We start from the raw sequence: 24,668 nt of genomic DNA on the forward strand, positions 1-24,668 counted from the left end.
CACGACTTAGGGCGGACTGGGAGGAAGGAGCGCAAAGTGTTAAATTAGTTTCATGTATATATTTCAGGAAACGGAAAAGTTGGAAAAGGCCTGACGTGAACGATGCCTTTCAGGTAAAGGCGATACATTAGTCACAGGAGGAGCTCCACTAGGCGTCATTATGTAAGAATGAGGAGCCGCCGCCATCATTCACAAGACCATCATGGGTGATTTACCTCAGCACCGTCTCCCCGCACTTTCCATACATGTCATCAAACTCGTATTAGGTAGTAATCTATTGATCTAAGCTTTGAATGTAATCAGTGACTTCGCTTCCACAACAACTTACCACAGGCAGTAAATTCTAACGATTCGCCACCCTCGGAAGAAATTTCTCTTCACGTCAGATCAAAGGCCTACTCTTTATTTTGTTGCTCTCATCCTGGTTCTAGATTGTTCAGCCAGAGGAAACATTCTCTTTGTGTTAGGAGAACCTCCTCCAAACTCGCCTATTGCTCTCAAATGTGGCTCCCTCAAACAGGAGATTTTTGATGAGGATGTTGCCAGAATTTGAGTTTTCGGGAGAAATTGGGCGGGCTAGGACTGCATTCCTTGGAGCGTGGGACAATGAAGGTTGATCCTGTAGAGGTATTAGATCATGAGGGGAATAGATAGGGTGAATGCACAGAGTAGGGGAATCAAGAACCAGGGGACATTCGTTTAAGGAGAGGGGAAAAATGTAATAGGAATCTGAGGGGCAACCTGATCACAGAGAGGATAGTGAGTAAATGAAATTAGCTGCCAGAGAAGATAGTTGAGACAAGTACTATAACAACATTTCAAAGACATTTGGACAGGAGTGGTTTAGAAGGATATGGACCAAAACACAGGCAGATGGGACAAGTGTAAATGGGACATCTTGGTCTGTGTGAGCAAGTTGGACCAAAGGGCCTGTTTCCATGCTAAATGATGATGACACCAAGTGCAGACTAGGCAACTGCTTCCACAAAAGTCCAGTTCCTCTTCCCCGTACCGACCTGTCTGTCCTTGACATCCTCTACTACGAGAGTTAAGGCACAATCAAACTGGTAGAACACCATCTTGTATTACATTTGGGTAGCCGGCATTGAATTTCACCAATGAATTTCTCCAATTTCAATTAGTGTCCATGTCCTTTTCATCTACCCCCCTTCTCATCAACCCAACCACCCCTACACATTTTCTTTCCACTTCCGCGTACACCTTTCTTACTACACTCCTGTCACTCTGTTCCCTCCCCCCCTCTAGTCAAGAGCACTTAATTGTCATATGTATCAATAACAGAACAATGAAATTATTACTTGTAGCAACATAATTGGTCTGTAATACATGTAGATAATATATAATAAACACAATTTTAATAAATATATATTTAAAATTTAATAAATACCTCATGTCGAGGTACAGGAACAATTAAAATCTTGCTTGTAGCAGCAACAGGCTCAGATATACGCAAAAAGATAAATTGTACATAAATTACACATTCAAGACAGTGGGGAAAAATGACTTCAATAAATAAGACATTCGTGCAAAACACAATTGAAAGGCAAGTCGATCATAATAGGAAAGAACTGCAGATGCTGGTCTAAGTTGATGGTAGATACAAAATGCTGGAATAACTCAGCGGGACAGGCAACATCTCTGGAGAGAAGGAATGTGGGACGTTTTGGGTCGAGACCCTTCTTCAGACTGATTCAGCATTTTGTGTCTTCCATCATAATGTAAAAGGTTCTCTGTAGTGTTCTTTTGCCAAAGTGGTTGCGCAGGACGGTTCACAAACCTGATGGTTGCAGGAAAGCAGTTGTGCCGAGTTGTGTGGGACTTAAGACGTCTGTACCCACTACCTTACAGTGGTAGCTAGAAGAAGGCATGGCCTGGATAGTGGACATCCTTGACGATAGTGTCATTGTCAGTGGATGCCGCACTTTGGAACCAATGACCGTAATTCATGGAGAAGGATAGGACTGGTCCAGATGTTAAGGTCTTAAATTGGGCAAGATCAATTTTGGAAACATTAGGCAGGAACTTGCAGAGGTTGAGTGCGAGAGTCTGTTTGCAGGTAAAGGGGACATCTGGCAAGTTGGAGGCTATCAAAAGTGAGTTAGGAAGAGTATAGGTGCAGTCTATGAAGTGCAAGACTGGTAAATTTAGAGAACCCTGGTTGATGAGAAATGTTGACACTGGTCAGGAAAACGAAGGCCTTTGTCAGATTTAGGCAAGTGAATCGAGGAATATGAGACGTGACAGAGTACACTTAAGAAAGTAGTTGGGAGGCAAAAAGTGGACATGACATGGAGAGGGCAGGCAAGGTGAAGAAAAAATCCCAAGAAATTCTACAAGTATATTAAGAATGAAAAAGTGGCCAGGGAAAGAATAAGTCCCCTTAAAGCTCAGCAGGGCTGTCTTTGTGTTGGACTCCAAGATCTAGAGCAGTTGCAAAGGTGGCTAAGGAATGGCAAATGGAATTTAACTCTGGCAAGTATGAGATGTTGAACATTGGTAATTCAAACTAGGGATGGACTTACAGAGTAAATGGAGAGTGTTGCAGAGCAGAGAGATGTAAGAGTACAGGTGCATGGTTCCCTAAAAATCATGAGTTGGGTGGGCAGTGTGGTGAAGGCTTTTGGTATGTTTGCCTTCATTGGGAAGGATATTGAGTACAAATATTGGGACATCATGATGCAGCTGGTCAAGTCATTGGTAAAACCACACTTTGTGCTTTTCTGGACACCCAACTACAGGAAGGATGTCATTAGGTTGGAAAGGGTCAGAAGAAATCCATCAAAATTTTAGCTGGGCTTGAGTTACAGCAAGAGTTTGGAAAGGCTGGGACTTTATGGAAGACACCTTATGATATCTGGCTTATTGCAATGAGTACATATCAAGCAAAATTCTTCTCCTGTTTGTTGTACAGTACCAGAAGAGGGGACAACATTTGATCTCCTCTAGTTTTCTTGGACAGTATCCGAGACTATCAAAAATGAGAATATTCTGCCTCAGAACCGTAGCAATCTCATACCTTGCTTACTGAAGCATTCAGAGATAGCATTAGGTCCTGAGGATTTATCTACCTTAATTTCAGCATTTCCCTCCCCTAACTCTCTATCTCCATATCTTCTTCCAGATGAATACTGTTGATACATATTCATTTAGGAATAACCTATGACCCAACACATATATTTCCCCATTAGTCCCTGTGGAAAGCTACACTTTCCCTAGCTATCATCTCGCTGAGATCAAGGAATTGCTATCTTTGCTGTGGTTGGGTGAAGTGTTTATTTAAGACCTTAACATCTGGACCAATCCTATCTTCCATGAAAGATGTGGCATAGAAGATGTATTAAAAAATCAAATTGTCCTTCAGATACCTATCAATTTCACATGGTCTGTCCTATAGGTGATTCCAAACTTGCACCATTATGGTTTGATTTCTTACTGATATATGAAATGGCTAAGCAGTTGTTTCAAACTACTACATTTATGCTGTAGCAGTATTGATCCTTTTTTTTTTCTTCTGTGAAGTGAAGTTGAAGGAGTGGCATTCTGTTCACATAATCATTTGATCTACCCCTTGGATAAATAATGAACCATTGCTATTAGAGGGGTGGGGGAGATCAGTGGAAAAAAGACGTGGCAAGGTTGAGTTTATTTTTGCAATCCTTTATCATTATTTCCGCATGTGCAGTGTTGGAGATGCTTAACTATAAATCCAAAATTACCATAAAAATGTAATAACATGCAGACATGCTGAACATTTTGCTTTTGCTTTTAATTTTACAGTTTCTTCAGGTTAGAATGGAATACACAAGACACATGATGGACTAATCTGGTTTATTGTTATAAGCACATATTATCAGGAAATATTCCTCTTTTGCTTGTTGTACAGTGCAAGCAAGTTTTTATTATATAATGCTAAACATGATTTAATGTAACAAACCACATTCTTGGGCCATGTCATTTTAAAGATTTATATTTTAATCATGATTTGGCAACTATATTATTCTGGTATCAAATTTTATTGAATTGGAGATATGCCTCCAATATAGGAAAATCACATGTCAAGCAGCACAACACACGAGTTATTATGATCATTTATGTATTATTGACAAGGAACTTGGCACTCAAAAACTCATGTTCTAGGAGCAGAATAAGACCATTCGGCCTATCATGTCTACTCTGCCATTCAATCATGGCTGATCTATCTTTCCCTAGAGAGTGGTGAGTCTGGAATTCTCTGCCACAGAAGGTAGTTGAGGCCAGTTCATTGGCTATATTTAAGAGGGAGTTAGATGTGGCCCTTTTTGCTAAAGGGATCAGGGGGTATGGAGAGAAGGCAGGTACAGGCTACTGAGCTGGATGATCAGCCATGATCATATTTGAATGGCGGTGCAGGCTCGAATGGCCGAATGGCCTACTCCTGCACCTATTTTCTATGTTTCTATCAATTCCATTCTCCTGCCTTTGCCCCATAACCCCTGACACCCTTACTAATCAAAAATCTGTCAATCTCCGCCTTAAAATTATCCATTGACTTGGCCTCCACAGCTGTCTGTGGCAATGAATTCCATAAAGTAACCGTAAAAAACATGTCCTGCTCTCTCTCTGTCTCTCTATATCTCTCACTGTCTCTGTCTCTCAGTCTCTGTCTCTCTATATCTCTCTCTGTCTCTGCCTTTGTATCTTTCCTTTCTGAGTAAAATAGCTTTTGTTTTTGAGACTGGTCTGCCTTCACTTTAAAGACTAAATACGTTAAATCCACCATATCGGTTGTCCAATTTCAAGGCTGGATAAATATAACAACAAGACTTCTAGCTTTCCTCGAGTTCTGTGAAATCACCCCAATCCCTATAATTTCCTGTAAAATTTCCAATGATTGACTTATGGTCCACACATAGGGTTGTTTTGAAGCAAACTAGACATGGTGTCCTTGGTAATTAATGATTAATTTGGGAATATTTTGTTTGGTAAAGATAAATCCCTCCTATACTCCTATCCCAGTCTTAATTCCAAATAACTAAACGGACTTTGTTCTGAACATTGGCTCAGTCACATTTATGCAGCAATCTTGCTCTTGGTAGTCTTTTCCAATTTGGGCAGCGCAAGCAAAGGGCTTTTATTTTTTAATTTCTTAATTTCCCTATTCAGCTAACGACTGACTGTCTGACAAACGCTTGTGTCAACCATATTCCATTAAAGATGAAGTTATGCTGCCAAACTGCGAATTTAAACTCTCTTACACTGAGAAAATGTAATTATATATGTATAATTAGAAATGTAAGTAGAATGTGTAATTAAATGTTTCATTATGAAAAATCAAAAAGGAAGAAATATAAATTTAGAAAACATCGACATGATTATCAACTTGACGCTTAGGTAATCGAGATAATTATTTCTTCAAGTATGTGGTTTTATTAACATGTTATTTTTAGTATGACAAGTGAAAGTAAATTTTGATAAAAGGACGTTTTAGAGTTTAGCAATATTGAAAAAAAAATCTATGCAAAATTGAAAGTCAAGTATTTATATTCTGGAAAGCAAATGAAAGGAGACAACTATCCAGAAATATGTTTTTTTTTCATTTTTGAAATGTATTGGCTGCATGCTTTGGCTTGCAGGCTAAGCCACTGTAAAAGACATCAGCGGCTCAGTTTATTACATTATGCACAAATGGAAACTGAACGGAACTCTGTCTCATGGGCTGGAAAGGTAACTTAAGGTTGCTTTGTTGTTACTTGTGGCTCTATTGCCTCAGCTTTATTACAAATAATATCCTTAAACTGGATGAAGGGGATGGTCTGGTTTAAGGCAGACCTGGTCAATACATTGATGAGTGAACCAAGCTGTTTGGTCATCAGTACCAAGTTAGATTGTGAATTTGCCTGCATTTGTTTCAGAGTATTATCAGTCACAGTGAGACCAATTTTTATGCCTTTGACTTCAGCCATCCCGGAAATTAAAGCTTCTTGAATGCCAGTCATTCCTGTCTGCAGTGCACTCTTAATCTCTTCCATGCCTGTTTTTATAGTACCCTGCAAGCCGGCCATGCTGGATTGAATGGAATTTTGAATATCTGCCAGCCCAACCTGCATTACATTCTGCATGTTTCCCAAGTTAGTCTGCACACTATTTTGAAATTCTGTCAGAACTTTGTTTCCTGCCTCCTGAATCTTTAAAGATTCTTTAGGAAATGTCTGATCAATTGATTGTATCAGTGTCATGAGTGTCTTTCTTATTGTTGCCGGCTCCTGCCCACGTGCAATCTTGGACTTTCCTGCGGTTGCTTCTGAAGCTAACTCCCATTTCAGGAGTTTGTCAGTTTCTAGTTTAGGAATAGTTTTCCTTCTTAGGGTTTTGTTCATAGGATGCGACGGAGTCTGTGTTTCATCTGGCTCCATAGGTTTAACATTGGCTTGAGTAAATACTGACTGTGCTGTTGGTTTCGCTTCTTGTTGTTTGAGGTCACCTACATTTGATTAAAGAAAACAGTGAAGTTAGTAATGTGCTCTAAAATTATGATCGCGTTACCAGCATGAATGGTATGATTAATACAATGTTAAATTGAGGTCCTACCAAGAGAATGTAAGCAAATACATTGTAATACTTTGGAGAAAAACAAGGGAGATATCCCAGGTTACCTGGGCATTATATATTCCTCATGCAACTTCATATCATAATAATTTAGTTTTTTCTGAGAACTTACTGTACACAGCTTAGCAGTGTAAATTCTATTTCAATAGAATTGATTGACGGTCCATCCTGGGCCAAGCACATTGATGCACAAAGAAATATTATCAACACCACTACTTTCTCAGAAGTTTGAGAAGATTTGGCTTGTTACTGAATACTCTATTGGACTTCTATAGATGTGCAGTGCAGAGCACACTGACTGATTCTATCATGGCCTGGTTCAGTAACTCAAAAGCTACAAACAAAGCAGGCTGCCAAAAATGTAAACATTGTCTAATCCGCCTTGGACACCAACCTTACTGCTGTCAATGGAATTTACTGGCTGCTTCAGAAGGCAGCTAATATCATCAAAGACCTGTATCACCCTGACCATAGCCTTATCTTGCTGCTACCATAGTGAAGAAGGAACAAGATCCTGAGATCTGCTACCTCCAGCTTCAAGAACAATTTTTCCTTTCAGCCATCAGACTCTCAAACTACGGAGCACAACTTTAACTCAGCAATGAGGTACAATAAACCTTTTAATAGATTGCACTATGCAGCTTGAACTATTATGATTTAGTTACTTAGTATAACTGATATTTTATTGTTATTACTGATTATATACTTTGTGTTATTGCATTAATGTGCCTGTCAAGTCGCAGCAGGTAACAATTTCTATTGTTCTATTCATGGTGCATATGACAATTAAACACTCTTGGCTCTTGCTGTCTTTATCCTTGCATTGATTAATTAAGACAATATTTAGGATCAATATCTATTTCTGCAGGGCACTATGTTAACTCATAAAGCTTTCATTGTGACATATTTAGTTTGTTGACCAATATTTGGTGTAAATTAGGACATTGGAGTACCTTTTCCTGCTATCCCTGAAGGCGATTTTATCATTCTGGATATTTTAGTCAGGATTATAAAAACACCAAATTTGAAAAAGATAATAAGTTCAGAATGTACACCCATTAATTGAACCTATTAAATCACCCCGTTGTAAACAGTATCTAGCACTTAGAGTTAAGAATATTTAATTGTCAAATAGTCAATTGTCATATGCACCTAGATTGGAATTTAAAAAATGAATAAAATATAAAGCATGTAGAATTGAGTCTTATAATAAAATAAAATTCTTACTTGTTGCAGCTTTACAGGCACATTAACACAAGAATACAACAAATAAATATATGATAACCAATAATACAATGTTATCAGTCGAAGGAGTCTGAAGAAAAGTATCGACCCGAAACATCGCCTATTCATGTTCTCCAGAGTTTGCCTGACTCGCTGAGTTACTCCAGCATGTTGTGTTCGACGCAAGACACCACGATCTGCAGTTCCTTGTGTCTCCAAATTATCAGTATTACTAGGTAATAATAATACTAGATATCATGTGTGGAAACCAACTTTTTTCATCGGCTGAGATGGTTAGATTTCGCTTTACGATTTACTTATCCTATTATGCTACAGGTTATCTTAACATCAGTAGTGCTACTTAATATTGTGACTCATTAGACTCGATTCTATGTGCCCTTCAATGTGAGTGGGTGTTAACCATTTTCTAGAAGAACTGATGATGGAAATGTAATCTCGCGTGATGCTTTTATGTTTCAAATGGAAAGTAATCCTATATGTGGCCCAGTAAATTTGAGTCACGTTGTTTGAGAGATTCAGGAAAACAAATATCGGTCTAGAAATTTATTATATTGGCTCCACATTTGTAGATATTGTGCAGTTGTATTTCCACATGCTAGTTGTGGAAACAGAGTAATTCTGGGATGACTTGTGTATTCACAAAATTCAACTAGGAAATTCTACAGGGCATAATTGTGCATATAAGAAGTTACGTATTTTGCATGCACATGAAAAGCTCCCATACATCTGCACATCTCCTTTGGAGCAGTTGCAGGTGAAATTAGGTCACTTCTCTGCTTTGTGAATATTGTGGGCAATCACAGGAAACCAGGTTTTCATAATGCTCTATTCTCAGCTATGCTTTTAAAAGAGATAGCAGCACTTTGCATTTACTTTGCATCTATGGCATTGAAATGTGAATTTTGTTTAGCATAGCATAGCATAGACAATTTGTTTTTAATTAACCTGAATTCTGGGGTGGATTTGGATTTCCCCCTGTACATTTCTGGTAATTGGTACCAGAAAGGGTCCAAAATCGATTTCCACCCGCTCCACATGCATATACAGTTACTGTGTGACTTACCTGACACATCACCACTGATCGCCAATTTAGTAACATACCTATATCAGTTTTACTGTCATTGAAAAAATGTGTCATATATTTTGTACACATGTGGCATCTGTCCTTTGTTTTTGCCAAGCAGAAATATCCTTCTTTGCAGTCACACATTGTGTCCTGAGTTTCACTGCACTCTCGTTGAGTTTCAAGTCCCAGCTCTGAAATTTAAAACACAATCAGGTTCAAATTAAATTTTCTGTCAGCCCATATCAAACGTTGTATTGAAGACTGTACGTTGCAAAGAGCATGAAACGACAAAAGTTTAGCAAAGGTTTCGAATTTATGGCTAGAAAAACTTGTGGTTATTTTTGCAGCAAAATAAGAGCAGTTGGAGGAACTCAGTGGGTCAGGTAACATTTGTGGAGGGAAATGGACAATTGGCATTTCGAGCCTACATCTAGACTGTCAGAGTAGAGGAGAAGTAGTCAGTATAAGAGGTGAAGGGAAGGGGTGCTGGTAGGGGTGGGACAAGAACTAGCAAGTGATAGGTGGACACGGGTGAGAATCAGTCTGAAGAAGGGTTCTGACCCAAAACATGAGTTCCCTCCACAGATGCTGCCTGACCCGATAAGTTCCTCTATCATCTTGTTTTTTGCTCAAGATTCTAGCATTTGCTGTTTCTTGTGTCTGCAGATGAGGAATGGTTGATTAGCAGAAAACAATAGACAATAGGTGCAGGAGTAGGCCATTCGGCCCTTCGAGCCAGCACCGCCATTCAATGTGATCATGGCTGATCATCCATAATCAGTACCCTGTTCCTCCCCTCTCCCCATACCCCTGACTCCGCTATCATTAAGAGCTCTATCTAACTCTCTCTTGAAAACATCCAGAGAATTGGCCTCCACTGCCTTCTGAGACAGAGAATTCCACAGATTTACAACTCTTGAGTAAAAAAGGTTTTCTTCATCTCTGTTCTAAATGGCCTACCCCTTCTTCTTAAACTGTGACCCCCTGGTTCTGGACTCCCCCAACATTGGGAACATGTCTCCTGCCTCTAGGGTGTCCAATCCCCTAATAATCTTATATGTTTCAATAAGATCCCCTCTCATCCTTCTAAACTCCAGTGCATACAAGCCCAGTCGCTCCAGTCTTTCAACATACGACAGTCCCGCCATTCCGGGAATTAACCTAGTGAACCTACGCTGCACTCCCTCAATAACAAGAATGTCCTTCCTCAAATTTGGAGACCAAAACGGCACACAGTACTCCAGGTGCGGTCTCACTAGGGCCCTGTACAACTGCAGAAGGACCTCTTTGCTCCTATACTCAATACCTTTTGTCATGAATGCAAACATGCCATTAGTTTTCTTCACTGCCTGCTGTACCTGCATGTTTACTTTCAGTGACTGATGAACAAGGACACCCAGATCTCTTTGTACTTCCCCTTTTCCTAACTTGACACCATTCAGATAATACTCTGTCTTCCTGTTCTTACCACCAAAGTGGATAACCTCACATTTATCCACATTGAACTGCATCTGCCATGCATCTGCCCACTCACACAACCTGTCCAAGTCACCCTGCATCCTCATAGCATCCTCCTCACAGTTCACACTGTCACCCAGCTTTGTGTCATCTGCAAATTTGCTAATGTTACTTTTAATCCCTTCATCTAAGTCATTAATGTATATTGTAAATAGCTGCGGTCCCAACACCGAGCCTTGCGGTACCCCACTAGTCACTGCCTACCATTCTGAAAAGGATCCATTAATCCCTACTCTTTGTTTCCTGTCTGCCAACCAATTTTTCTATCCATGTCAGTACCCTACCCCCAATACTATGTGCTCTAATTTTGCGCACTAATCTCCTATGTGGGACCTTATCAAAGGCTTTCTGAATATCCAGGTACACTACATCTACTGGCTCTCCCTTGTTCATTTTTCTTGTTACATGCTCAAAAATGTTCAGAAGATTAGTAAAGCATGATTTCCCCTTCGTAAATCCATTCTGACTTGGAACGATCCTGTTACTGCTATCCAAATGTTGCACAATTTCTTCTTTTATAATTGACTCCATCATCTTCCCCACCACTAACTGGTCTATAATTTCTCATTTTCTCTCTCCCTCCTTTCTTAAAAAGTGGGATAACATTAGCTACCCTCCAATCCACAGGAACTGACCCTGAATCTATAGAACATTGGAAAATGATCACCAATGCGTCCACGATTTCTAGAGCCACTTCTTTAAGTACCCTGGTATGCAGACCATCAGGCTCTGGGGATTTATCAGTCTTCAGTCCCATCAGTCTACCCAATACCATTTTCTGCCTAATGTGAATTTCCTTCAGTTCCTCTGTCACCTTAGGACCCCTGTCCACTAGTGCATCTGGGAGATTGTTTGTGTCTTCCTTAGTGAAGACAGATCCAAAGTACCTGTTGAACTCGTCTGCCTTGTTCCCCATAATAAATTCACCTGTCTTCAAGGGACCCACATTTGCCTTAACTCTTTTTTTCCTCTTCATATACCAAAAGAAGCTTTTACTATCCTCCTTTATATTCTTGACTAGCTTACCTTCGTACCTCATCTTTTCTCCCCGTACTGCCTTTTTAGTTATCTTCTGTTGCTCTTTAGAAGAGTCCCAATCCTCTGGCTTCCCGCTCATCTTTGCTATGTTATACTTCTTCTCTTTTATTTTTATACTGTCCCTGACTTCCCTTGTCAGCCACGGTCGCCACTTACTCCCCTTAGAATCTTTCTTCCTCTTTGGAATGAACTGATCCTGCACTTTCTGTATTATTCCCAGAAATACCTGCCATTCTTGTTCCACCGTCTTCCCTGCTAGGGTCTCTTTCCAGTCAACTCTGGCCAGCTCCTCCCTCATGCCTTCATAGTCCCCCTTGCTCAACTGCAATACTGACACTTCCAATTTTCCTTTCTCCCTCTCAAATTGTAGATTAAAATGTATCATATTATGATCACTACCTCCTAATGGCTCTTTAACCTTAAGTTCTCTTATCAAATCCGGTTCATTACACAACACTAAATCTTCTCCCTGGTAGGCTCCAGTACAAGCTGCTCTAAGAATCCATCTCGGAGGCACTCTACAATCTCCCTTTCTTGGGGTCCATTACCAAGCTGATTTTCCCAGTCTACCTGCATGTTGAAATCACCCATCAACCACCTTTGCGACATGCCAATTTTAACTCTTGATTCAACTTGCACCCTATATCCAGGCTACTGTTTGGGGGCCTGTAGATAACTCCTATTAGGGTCTTTTTACCCTTACAATTCCTCAGTTCTGTCCATACTGATTCTACATCTCCTGATTCTATGTGACCCCTTGCAATGACTGAATATCATTCCTTACTAACAGAGTGACCCCACCCCCTCTGCCCACCTGTCTGTCTTTTCGGTAAGTTATATATCCCTGAATATTCAACTCCCAGCCCTGGTCCTATTACAGCCATGTCTCTGTAATTCCCTCAACATCATACTTGCCAATATCTAACTGAGTCTCAAGCTCATGCACTTTATTTTTTATACTTCGCGCATTCAAATACAACACTTTAACTTCGGTATTCACCTCCCCTCGCACACCGGTCACTATTGGCCCTGACCTTACTCTCTTATCCATTCTTGAACTTTCCCATTAATTTGGGAGTCTTTTGCAATTTTTCCTGTATTCGCTTCACCTTTAACTCCATTGTGTCGGTCACTACACCATCTTTATTATTATTTTTTTAGATTTTAGAGATCTTTATACTCCCAATTTGTAAACCCCTCCCCCCCACTACTTAGTTTAAACCCACACATGTAGCACTAGCAAACCTGCCTGCAAGAACGTTGGTCCCCTTCCAGTTAAGGCGTAACCCGTCCCTTTTGTACAGGTCACCCCACCCCAGAAGAGATCCCAGTGGTCTATAAATCTAAATCCCTGCTCCCTTCACCAGCCCCACAGCCATACATTCATATCCCCTATCTCCCTATTCCTGTCCTCACTAGCATGAGGTACAGGAAGCATAGAAACATATAAAATAGGTGCAGGAGGAGGCCATTCGGCCCTTCAAGCCAGCACCGCCATTCATTATGATCATGGCTGATCGTCCACAATCAATAACCTGTGCCTGCCTTCTCCCCATATCCCTTGATTCCACTAGCCCCTAGAGCTCTATCTAACTCTCAAATCCATCCAGTGATTTGGCTTCCACTGCCCTCTGTGGCAGAGAATTTCACAAATTTACAACTCTGGGTGAAAAAGTTCCTTCTCACCTCAGTTTTAAATGGCCTCCCCTTTATTCTAAGACTGGCCCCTGGTTCTGGACTCACCCAACATTGGGAACATTTTTCCTGCATCTAGCTTGTCCCTTTTATTATTTTATATGTTTCTATAAGATCCCCTCTCATCCTTCTAAACACTAAGCAATCCAGAGATAACCACACTGGAAGTCCTGCTTTTTAGTCTTCTTCCTAACTCTCTAAACTCACTTTGCAGAACCTCCTTCCTCTTCTTCCCGACATCGTTTGTGCCCACGTGCACAACTACTTCTGGCTGTTCACCTTCCCTTCTAGAGGATGTTCTGAAGTCGGAAAACACATCGGGGAGGGAAGGGTGGGGATAGCAATAGGGGATGGGAGGTGATAGTTGGAGAACAAAAGGTTGCAGATTGTGGATTCTGATAGGACGGAAAGGTGGAACTGAATGAGGGGTGGTGGCAGGGAGGACGAGACTGGATGCTGGAATCTAGCAGTTTCATTCTGCTCCTTGCTTTTTTATCACTCGCTTGCTGTTGGCCCACTCCCACCCACATCCCTACTGGCTACTTCTCTCTACTTTTTCAATCTACAGGAAGGGTCCCAACCCGAAACATGGACTCCCATGTTACCCGACAGATGCTAGAACTTGTTGCTGGAGGAAGTGATGGAATTAGAAATAATTACTAGGTTTGAGAGACATCTAGATAAGCACTTGAATAGTCACGGCAAGGAAGTATATATGGTCCTAATGCAGACAAATGGTATTAATATAGATGGGCAAAAAGGTTAGCATGCATGTGATGGGCCAAATGGGTAGTTTCTGTACTGTAGAACCCAATACACTAATTTCATACAATTGTAAACAACTAAATTTAACAGTAACTTGATTTCTGCATGTCGAACATGCCAAGCTAAATCTTCTACATATACTCTCCCATCCCATTGCAGTCTATAAAACATTCAGTTATATGACTGTTAAAATTTTCTAAAACATGCAAAGTAGTTGAGGAATAAAGTTTCAAGACATTGGATGAATAATCAATCTTATTCAAATGGATATTCCTTCAAACCGTTGGACAGAATTTTTGTGGGAATGTATTTGGATTAAAACATGATAAAAGAATTGTTAATGAATATTTACCCGAATCACAATATTTACACTTCATGCATTTTTCTAAACTATTGGAACGATCCATGTAAGTTCCATGAGTACAGGAAATGCACATAGTCCCTAATGTTGAAGTGCAGTGTTTTGAGACTCGAGTACCTGTAATGAAAAGAAAAAAAAATGCTGGTGCATTACTTGAAAGTGTCAGTAAGTCAGACACATCTGTGGAGAAATGTTCATTTGATGCTGATGCAAAAATTAATTCTATGTTAACTCTAAATATGCTGCTTGACCATCTAAGCATTTATAGCATTTTCTATTTTTTCTTTAAATTTCCAGCAGTTAGCATGTTATAATAGCTCTACTTGGTCTGCTTTGGTGTTGCAGTGTTGTGGCATTGTATAAACCAGGATCTTTCATTATTCTACATTATTGTTTTCAAAACACATATATAGAAATACTAATCTGTGCAAAACCACTACTTTAGCTAAAACTTGAACGGGAAAATATGTTATTAAATAGTATTAGCAAAACTACAGTTTTATCCACTTTTTAAACAGCTTAAGAGTTAGAGAAGTTTGCAGTGCAACGTTCATTTGCAAAGGTTGTCACTTACCTGGCTGGCACATGGAGCAACACTGGTCTTGAAAATTATATTCATCTGAGCCACAGCTTGTCACCAGTTGCAAGTTAAAAATCAATAATAGAATGCAACAAATCTAAATAGAAAGAAGAACAGTTTAACAGAAGCATTCTCACAGCCTTCTCACACTCACGGCCCTGAAGTGGAGGGGTGATCTCAAAGAGGTGCATTAAATCATGGGGCGAATAGATAGGGTGAATGCACAGCCTTTTTTCCCAGGGAAGGGGGATTATGAACTAGATGGCAAAGGTTTGAGAGGGGAAAGAGTTAATAGGAAACTGAAGGGTAACCTTTTCATACAGCGGGTGGTATCTGGAACGAGCTGCCAGAGGAAGTAGTTGAGATAAGTACATTGACAACATTTAAAAGACATATGTACATGGACAGGAAAGGTTTAGAGGGATATGGGACAATAGTGAAGTAAATGGAACTTGCTTAGGTGCAGCATCTTGGTCAGTATGGACGAGTTGGGCCGAAGGACCTTTCTCCGTGCTGTTTGATACTTATATTAAGGTGGGAAAATGAATGGAGGCATCCTATAAACATAAAGAGGAAACTCCCATAAAATAACAGCACCTTCCGTTGATCGAGTTGCTTCTTAACAGGAAAGCTATCAAGCAAAAAAATTATGCCAAGCCTCGTGCAGAGATTTTGGAACAGATGATTAAAACTTGGTCAAAGAGACAGATTTTGGGACATTTCTTAAAGGGAAAATATCTAGAAAGGGACTTTCAAAACTGGTTAAAATAAGTCAGTAATGAGTAGTGAGTTTCGGATGGCCTGAACTGGTAATACTAAGGTGGTAAAAAAGACACTCAGTAACTGCGCAAATAAGTGGAACAAAGTGCAACTCAGTCAGATCTGGTTGGTATGTGAACAAACTTCTTCAGATTCATAGACTGGGGAATGAAATTTGTGACCCTAACTTATCAAGGAGGAAGAACGAGGAACTGAATGATCAGCAGTCTAGTGGAAAAAAGTTTGTAGGAGCAGGAGTTGCTGAGTCCCTGAGACATTAGGGAAAGAGGGAAGTTCAGGGCAGGGCTGTGAGGAACAGTGGAAAAGGTTAGGCAGTGTCAAGGGAAGGGAAGCAGCAGAGTAGATGGTTTTAAGGTATGTGATAAAGACCATGAGCTCCTGACATTTGTTATTGGAATGAAAGTGGAGTTGGAAGATAGTGCACAGTGGGACAATTTAGCATCAGTAGTAAATGTTAAATGATCGCAGAATTCTTTACATTTTTACATATAACTGACAGTCATTGTGTTGACATTTCAGATTTAAAAATAGTTGCCAAATTATGTTCCTTAATAATTTTTGTTCAATGTGGGTTAGTACCCAGAAACAACATATCATAGTTGTCTACATTGTCTGGCAGAAGAACGGGAAGAGGATCTTGCTGAATACAGGATGCTGATTTATGATGCAAAATTTTTATGTACAGCAATTGGTGGGACCTATGTTTCTCTGCTGACCTTGTAGAGTTTGGCTTTGCCCTGAATTATTCCTTTCTGTTTAAAGGATTTTTTTGTGTTGTGCATTTCCACTCATCAAATAACAATTTGCCTACTGTTACTTTTATCAAAAGAAGGCTGTGTAAAGCTGGACTGCAGAAAGAGAGTCTTGCATTTATTCGGCACCTTTCACAATCTCAAGGCATCTGAAAATATCTTATAATCAGTAAGAGTGGTCTAGTTACTGAAGTAAAGTTGTACATATGGTAGTCAATATTGACACGTCAACCCCAAGAAGCCTACCCTAGTTCTCCGACTAGTTTCACTGTACTGATTAATTTTACTGATTGTATGCCTCCTTGTCACCATCCACTCAGCTAACAATGAACCATTCTAAATTTCCTTAGCGTCCACTTTGATATGTTATTTCACACCTTACCCCTCCATATCTCTAGACTCCCTCTCCCCTGACTCAGTCTGAAGAAGGGTCTTGACCTGAAATGTCACCCATTCCTTCCCCTCAGAGATGCTGCATGTCCCGCTGAGTTACTCCAGCATTTTGTGTCTATCCAAGAAGCCAGAGTTGTACCACACAGAAACGGGGTCTTTGGCCCACTGAATCCACAACAATTGAAGATAATTTAGGTTGATATTAAACTTTGTTATGAACCCTACAGCTAAAATGGTTAGAGTAAAATTAATTTGTCGAATGTACATTCAGACCATTGAGATAGAAATAGCAATAATACCGTTGCCTGTTGGCAATAATACTATAATAATGTGCAAGCAGAGAAGATTAGTTTAACGGCATCATGCTCATTATGTGCTGAAGGACATGTTCCTGTGCTGTACATTTCTATGTTAAAAGAGCTTTGGACCATCTCTAGTTATGGAAGGTGCTAAAGCGCCAGCTGTTTTATTAGCTCTGTCAACCTAAAAAACATTTACAGCAATTCCTAATTTTTCACTGAAAATATGTTGAACAAGCATGGTTCATCTCCTAAGATGGAAGAGTTGTAAAATATATTGCATAAGATGCAAAAGATTTTAAGTTCAGCAATATTCAAATTATGTTAGAACCATGGTAAACTTGAAACTCAAGAGGAATCCATCATGTGGACATTTCTTTTAGTCCATCATGTCTTTGTTGGTCAAAAAAACCTCTGCAATCTTATCCCATTTTCCAACACCACGTCTGCAGCTCATAGCCGCAGACTTAAAGTACACATCCAGTATTGCTTCAATCTGAGGAGGCTTTCTGTCTCTGTAGCCTTTTAAAGAGATGAATGTTATATGCTATTTTCAGAGTAAAAAATATTTTCCTCGACCCACCTCTAATCCTTTAACAACTCTCAGCACTTGGTTTATGACCCCCTCTGCTTAGGGAAGTAGGTCCTTGCTATTCACCAAATCTAAGTCCCTCCTAAATTTCCTGTGCTTAATTAAGTTTTCCTTCAGCTATTGTAAAGAAAGCAACACTTGCTTATCAAACAAGTCAAAGTACCAGAGTAACTTCAGACTGAAGATTCTCAACAAGAAACGTCACCTGTCTATTCCTTCCGCAGATGCTGCCTTACCCACTGAGTTACTACAGCACTTTGTGTTTTGCTCACAATTCCACCATCTGCGGTTCCTTGCGCCTCAATTTCTTATCCAATCCTTCCCCATAGCTACAACTTTACAGACCCGTCATGATTTTTGTACCTCTCCTCCAGTGAAATCGCATCTCTCCCGTAATATGATGACCAGGATATTATACACACTTCTGAACTCTTATATTCTTTGCCTTGGCTGACAAAGCAAAACATCCCATTTACCATTTTAACCATCTGATTGTTCTGTCCTGCTATCTGGGGATCTGTAGGGAACCTTGTTGCACCTGTCCATTGCCTCTCCAGAATGATGAGGGATTGTTACCTGATCTAGGCAGAGTTTCACTACATGGGATGTTCTTAATACTTAGCCAGGAGAAAGTTGCCTGACAAGTCATCCAAATATAATGGTATTTCTTCATTTAATTTAAATATTTAATTTTAACAATGATACCGAGACCAATTCAAATCATAGTGCTGCTGCAATTATAGACAGGAAAGTAATGAAACAAACTGTTGAGGTTTACTGCACCAAATAACTCACCTCAGGATATCCCATCTTTCACGTGTGTGCCAGGAACCCAGGCGTCAGTTCAAACTCCAAGCTAAAATGCAATTAGTAAAATTATATTGCACTCCACCTCGTTGAAAATTGGACGCAGATTGTTAGTGCTTCACTCAAAATGAGTTGCGGCTTTTAATAGCAAATTTGATCTTCCTCATTTTCAGTTCAGAGCTCTAGGTCAGTGCCTTTGCTGACTTGCAGTTCTCTTGTGTTGGAAATTACGTTTCTTCCGAAAAGTTAAATTTAGGACACTCTTGAACTCCTTTGTTACTATGTTACAGCCAGTATTCACGAACTGCATGTCATTGAGAAAGCTTTTACGGATAGGTTGGATCGAAAAATGAGTTGGCAAGAGTAGACAGAGGGTGATGGGAGAGGGTTGTTTTTGTGATTGGATGTCTGCCAAGTGGGATTAGTACTGGGACCCTTACAGTTTGTAATATATCTACCTGAATAATTTGAATGTGGATATAAGGGGCATAATCAATAAGATTGGTGGAGTGGGTGATAGAGTAGAGGGTAGTCAGGCTATACGGTGATAGCTAATTAGATAAATGAGCTTAGAAATTGCAGAAGGAATTTAATCCGAATAAGTGGGGTGATGCATTTTGTGAGTACATAGGCTAGGGCATACTCCATGAAAGGAAGATCCTGTGGAATTCTGAGAGGCAGCAGGATCTTGGAGAACAAGATCCTTGAAGGTAGCAGCATGGCTAGATAACATGATTACGAAGGCATATGGGATACTGACCATTAGTCAGGCATTAAGTTCAGCAATAAAGAAGTCATCCTAACTTTATAAATTAACAATCTTTACAAGGTGAGGCCACCATTTAACTTCCATACCTAATTGTCCATGACAAGATAATCATTCACCTTCTTCTTGAATCAGTGCAGTCGTTTGTGATGAAGGTACTCATTCAGTGACGTTGGTTGGGGAATGTAGAGTCTTTCCAATGTAGAGGGTACAGAGTCTTTCCAACAATCCACAATCCCATTTACAAGCTCTTTTATCCACAGCCTTTCAAATTTTCTTCCTTTGAGCATTCACTTAATTCACTTTTGAAAACATCTTATCAAAATGTGGAACCCAGAAATATATACAATATTAAAACTGGCCAAACCTCTGCTTCACTAAGGGTTGGCTTAGAGTTCCAGGAGTTGGATCCAACCATGGTGAAGTACAGGCATTGCATTTCTAATGAATCACAGCAATGTAGGATGGTGTGTGACTAGTAGCAGAGTATGAAGGAGGTGGGTTTTCCATATGCCTCCTTCTGGAAAGCAGAAGAGGCGGTGTTAAGGTTATGGGCATGTGCGGTGCTTTTAAGGGAGCCTTGGTTGGTTGCTGCAGTGAACACCGTATAGATGATGCAGATTGCTGCCATAGTGCTCAGTGCTTGGGATAGTGTATCATTATTTTGCAAATTAAACTACACCAAATTCTCCTCAATAATTGTACATGTTGACCTACTTTGCTTTCATCAATTGAAGTTTATTATGAACTCATGTTTTTGATTCCAAATCACTCCCCCACTTTATCACAGTGGGAATCAGAAATGTTCACAGTTATTTGTAGGAAGAAACTGCAGATGCTGGTTTAAACCGAAGATAGACACAAAATGCTGGAGTAAGTCAGCGGGTCAGACAGCATCTCTGGAGAGAAGGAATAGATGACTTTTCGCGTCGAGACGAGGTCGGGTCGGGTCTGAAGAAGGGTCGCGACCCGAAACGCCACCCATTCCTTGTTCACAGTTAGATAGGTTCAACGTGATGTTGGAAGCTTCCTAGATACTGCCCAAGAGTAACAAGGAGCAGAAAGACTCATTTCAGCTATTCTAATCGCTGGATAAAATAAGGTTTTACAATAAACACAAAAACAACATCATTATGAATAGGAATATTCCACAAGATGTAAAATCTATTGAAATATTATTATCATTGTTCTACAACCAGAGTCAAGAGTGTTTTATTCTACCGACAAAGGAACAATTAAATTATTACTTGTAGCAGCATAACAGGCCTGTAAATACAATCCTCATAAATAATATATAATTAAAAAAACATAAATTAATAATCCAAATAATTGTGCAAAAACACCCAAAGTCCTTAGTGCAACCAAAGGCAGTCCAAGTGATTTTGTAGTGTTAGAGGTTGTTTAGTGTTCAAGAATATGATGGGCAGAAACTATTCTTGAACCAGGTGGTCACGGTTTTCAGACTTCTGTACCTTCTTCCCAGTGGTTGGCATGAAATTAGAGTGTGGCCAGATTGGTGTAGTTCTTTGATGATGCTGGCTGTCTTTTTGAAATAATGCCTCCTATGATTCCCTTCCATGGTGGGGAGATCAGTACCCACGATGGACTGGGTGGTATTCATCGGGACAGGATATAGGCGGTTATAGCTCCAAGACATCAATGGGATGCAAAATTCTACCAGACGGTGACTACTAGTACTTTCTAACAGTTCAAAAATAATTATTGTTGATAAAATTACCACATTCCTAATAAGATTACAAACAAAATGTTCCAAGACCCGTTAAATACAGAATAGAACTCAGTGTTTTAACAAGAACCAGCATGTCCTTATTGGCATTAGCCAGCCTTGGTTTTTGCTACAATGTTCTTTGCTTGACAGCCACCAGTCATAAATTAAATACGAGAATAATACTCATTTAAATAAAGAACTTACAATGAAACTATCCATTGCAAAGGCTAGGGTTCATTTCTGTTCATTGAAAACAGGTTCTGTAATTTGATTTCAATTCTCTCATAGTTTGGAAGAGAAGAAGCCAAAATTACTTGAAAATGTTGATGTGTGTTTGTCATAGAAACGTGGGCAGTATGTGAGGCCGGGTTAACAGGCAGAATGTTGATTGCTTCATGCCATCCTTTCCTGTAGACATTAACGTCTATCAGCAGTCCAGGGTGGAATCAAGATCTAATGTGATAATATCTCACCCCGCGTGCAGCTTCTGCACCTGAAATGCGAATAAGGAATTACATTTTATTTCTTTACCTTAAGCTATGTAATTAATGTAAGTTTCCCAAACTTTCTTAGAGCACATAGAACTGCAGAAAAAGTCAAGGAGATTTCACAAATGGAATTAAATACTTAATGTCTGCCCCCTGCTTAATCCCACTCCACTGTGTTCATTCAATGAAATTGCAGCAGAACTACCTGAAATATGGAGCAAAAGCACTTCTTGCATTTGGGTCAGGGCATCAGTGTGTGGGCAGTGGGTTTATCATCCCTCTTCAGCTAACTGAGCGAGATAGGAGATTCAGTCTCACTAGATGCTGCCACTGTGATCTAGCTCTCATCATCATTACCATTGTCCAAATCCACTTGTCTTTATTAGGCTTCGCATTTTCTCATTGTCTTGTCCTTCAACCGAATAGAGATAGATTCTGGGTTTAGAGCTATAGGGTTATGTTTAGTGCAGGACTCAAGATGGGTTGAGGTTAAGGTTTGGAGCAACATTTCTAAATACCTCACCAAAGGTTCCTTATCAGAAGGAAGCACTTTATCTTTTACTAACCTTTAACTTCAGCTGGAGTTATGTTTTGTAACCATATAACGATACAATGAAATCTACTTTTATTAAACTTTACACTGTGCTACGTTTTAATTATCTTTCTGTAGGTTTGTAACATCTGATGTACATGAACAGGTATGGCAGCAAAGAAAAGAAAGGTGGTCTGCAGTGAGGCAGCCATTTTGGGATGGACTGTTTTGAGGTAGAAGGGCTGCTGGTAGATCAAAGTGTGAGCTTTGGTGAAGGCTTCGGTTAGGAAGACGAGCAGCATTAATATAAGTCAAGGTAAGATTTTTCCTTTTTCTTAAGTTTGCTCTTTGTTAAAGGGACTGTGGCATTCAGAGGGGTGGATAGCTCCTGTGAGATGTGGAAGACATCTCCACTGAGATGTCCACTCTCCCTGACAACTATGTCTGCAGGAAGTGCAGACTACATGGATTGGTTAGACTGGCAGTTGTACTTACAGAGGAGCATACAGGAGGCAGAGAGTGTCATAGAGAGTGTCATAGACACTCATAGGAGTTTCAGGGACGTAGTTATGCCAAAAGTTCAATCAGTTAGATGAGTGACCATCAGTAGGGTCAGGCAAGTCGTGCAAGCTTCTCCTGTGGCTGTTCCTCTCTCAAAAAAATATATCATTTTGTATACTGTTGGGTGGATGGTTTCTCAGGAACGGCTAGAACAACCAGCACAACTGGTTCTGTTGTACAACGTAGTAAGGAAAAGTCTAGGCAGTCAATAGTTCGAGGGGACTCCATTGTCATTGGTGCAGATAAGCCTTTCATTGGCCACGAACAAGACTCCACGATGGCGTATTACCTTCCTGATGGCAGGGAAAAATGGTTTGGAGCTGGCTCAGGACATTCTGAAAAGGTGATCTATATCGGTTCTAGTAACAGAGTCAGGAGAAAGATGAGAACTTGCAAAGAGAATTAGGAAGTTATCTTGCCTTATCTGTGTAGACCTGTGCACGGTTTACAGAGGGTATCAGCTGGAATAAGGAGCAGCAAGATGAAAGAGCTGTTGTCAGTCAGCATTGCATATTCCTTGACATCGTGTCTCACTGCTTCATCTACTTTCACACTAACCAGAATGGTGTCCAATATGATTTGCGGCAGAAATGTGTGTCACAATTCAGATCCCAGTTTGGGTTCACACAGAGTGAATATTGACCCAAATTTTACTGTGGGCTCTGCACACACATCATTACTTTCTGTTGCTCAGGATTTGTTGCAAGAATTTTGAGAGCTCACAATTTGTAACCATCAGATACAGTAAGTTGATACTGAGAGAATCTGCATTTTCTCACCTGCTGGTCACATCTTGCAGCAGAGACCACAATTCTCCATCCTTACAGCAGGAGGTAGATGACCAGCAGTAGGAAGCAACAAATAAAACTTAAATAAGAAACAATCTTTAGCATCTTGTTTTGAGTTGCTCGGGACCCTTTGCTGGAACACTTGTCATCAGCTGTTCACATTCCGGGCTGTATAACCTGCAAATAAATCTTATACCTCTTTGGCCTCCAATTTACATTAAACAGATCCTGTTCAACAACAATGGCCATTCCTTAACCTCAGGTACTATTCCATTGTTGTTTCTGTATCTCTGTGCTTTCAAGTTTCATGTAAACAATGGCTTGTGCTCCTGAACCAAAACGAGGGATGAAAGCTCCAATGAGAAAAGTATTTTTGAAAATCTCTTTGAAATTATGCCGTGTGACTTTGTGCTGAAGCCTGTGTTTTCTGTTACCTGGATTGCTTTCTCTGCTGCAGGCTTTGTTCAATTAATTCATGTGCCCAGGTGTTTCTTCCTATTAAGCTTCATACCCCTTTCCAGTTACTCCTTGGGAGCAAGCAGCACTGGTTGAGCGGCCACAACGCCAGAGCAGAGATAACAACATCACTGGAAGGAGCACACAGCTGGTGGTGAGAGCACACACAGTGTCTGAGTAGGGAGCGGAGACATTACCAGAGAGCGCCCACACTGCCAGAGGAGAGAGTGCAACCATGATACAGAAGAGGTTAGGAGAGAACAAACAGAACACCAGAGGAGGGAGCACACAGCACTACAGGAGAGGGTGCCCACAGCGCTGGAGTAGAGTGTGTACACAATGCCAGAGTAGAGAGAGTACACAGCACAGGTAGAGGAAGCACACAGCATCTGATGAGGGATATGCACAATGCCCGTGGAGAGAGTGCACTGCACTGGAGGAGAGAGCATACACAGTGCCAGAGGAGTGCTCGTCAGGCTTGCTCAATGTGCTTTCCTTTCAAGGTACAGTGCTGGTCATAAACCAGCTGGTGGCCTCCAAGTTATGGTACCGGCTGGCCACTCATGTCCCGCCCTCTACCTTTGCTCCCACGGTACATAAGAGGATAGTGAGTTTCTTCTGGGGAGACAAGAAGCACTAGGTTTCCGCAGCGGACTCGTCTCCTGTTAGAGGAGGGTGGCTGGTCCTTGGAATGCGTGCGTACCCAGGTGGCGGCTCTCCGTCTCAGGACCCTGCGGAGGTACGTGTACGCGAAGCACCCTCCTAGATGGCACACTCTGGTCATGCATTTTTTCTGCCATGGTCGTTGCCTAGAGGGGGGGTGGCAGGCTTCAGTCGACCCGCCACATGGG

The 24,668-nt window shown here is 40.5% G+C and overlaps 1 protein-coding gene and 2 long non-coding RNA genes across 3 annotated transcripts in view; 2 read left to right on the forward strand and 1 right to left on the reverse strand.

Annotated features, from left to right (window-relative positions):
• LOC144607957 (uncharacterized) lies at positions 1–7,975 on the forward strand. Its single transcript, XR_013549153.1, has 3 exons — positions 1–113; positions 6,756–7,212; positions 7,843–7,975. It is a non-coding gene; the product is annotated as an uncharacterized LOC144607957 (long non-coding RNA).
• Positions 5,485–24,668, reverse strand: part of LOC144607954 (uncharacterized) — a 25,326-nt gene continuing 6,142 nt past the window's right edge. Inside the window, exons 2-6 of the mRNA XM_078425118.1 lie at positions 18,486–18,546; positions 14,869–14,971; positions 14,286–14,411; positions 8,953–9,108; positions 5,485–6,481 (exon numbers count right to left, since the gene is read on the reverse strand). Coding sequence (XP_078281244.1) covers positions 5,730–6,481; positions 8,953–9,108; positions 14,286–14,411; positions 14,869–14,971; positions 18,486–18,500 — 1,152 coding nt within the window. The 5' untranslated portion in view covers positions 18,501–18,546 and the 3' untranslated portion in view covers positions 5,485–5,729. The remainder of the gene's footprint in view (positions 6,482–8,952; positions 9,109–14,285; positions 14,412–14,868; positions 14,972–18,485; positions 18,547–24,668) is intronic.
• LOC144607956 (uncharacterized) overlaps positions 7,976–24,668 on the forward strand; it is a 22,690-nt gene continuing 5,997 nt past the window's right edge. Inside the window, exons 1-2 of the long non-coding RNA XR_013549152.1 lie at positions 7,976–8,066; positions 22,151–22,328. This is a non-coding gene — a long non-coding RNA (uncharacterized LOC144607956). The remainder of the gene's footprint in view (positions 8,067–22,150; positions 22,329–24,668) is intronic.

This window comes from Rhinoraja longicauda, chromosome 30 (assembly GCF_053455715.1).
Source record: "Rhinoraja longicauda isolate Sanriku21f chromosome 30, sRhiLon1.1, whole genome shotgun sequence".
In the NCBI taxonomy this organism is placed as follows: domain Eukaryota; kingdom Metazoa; phylum Chordata; class Chondrichthyes; order Rajiformes; family Arhynchobatidae; genus Rhinoraja; species Rhinoraja longicauda.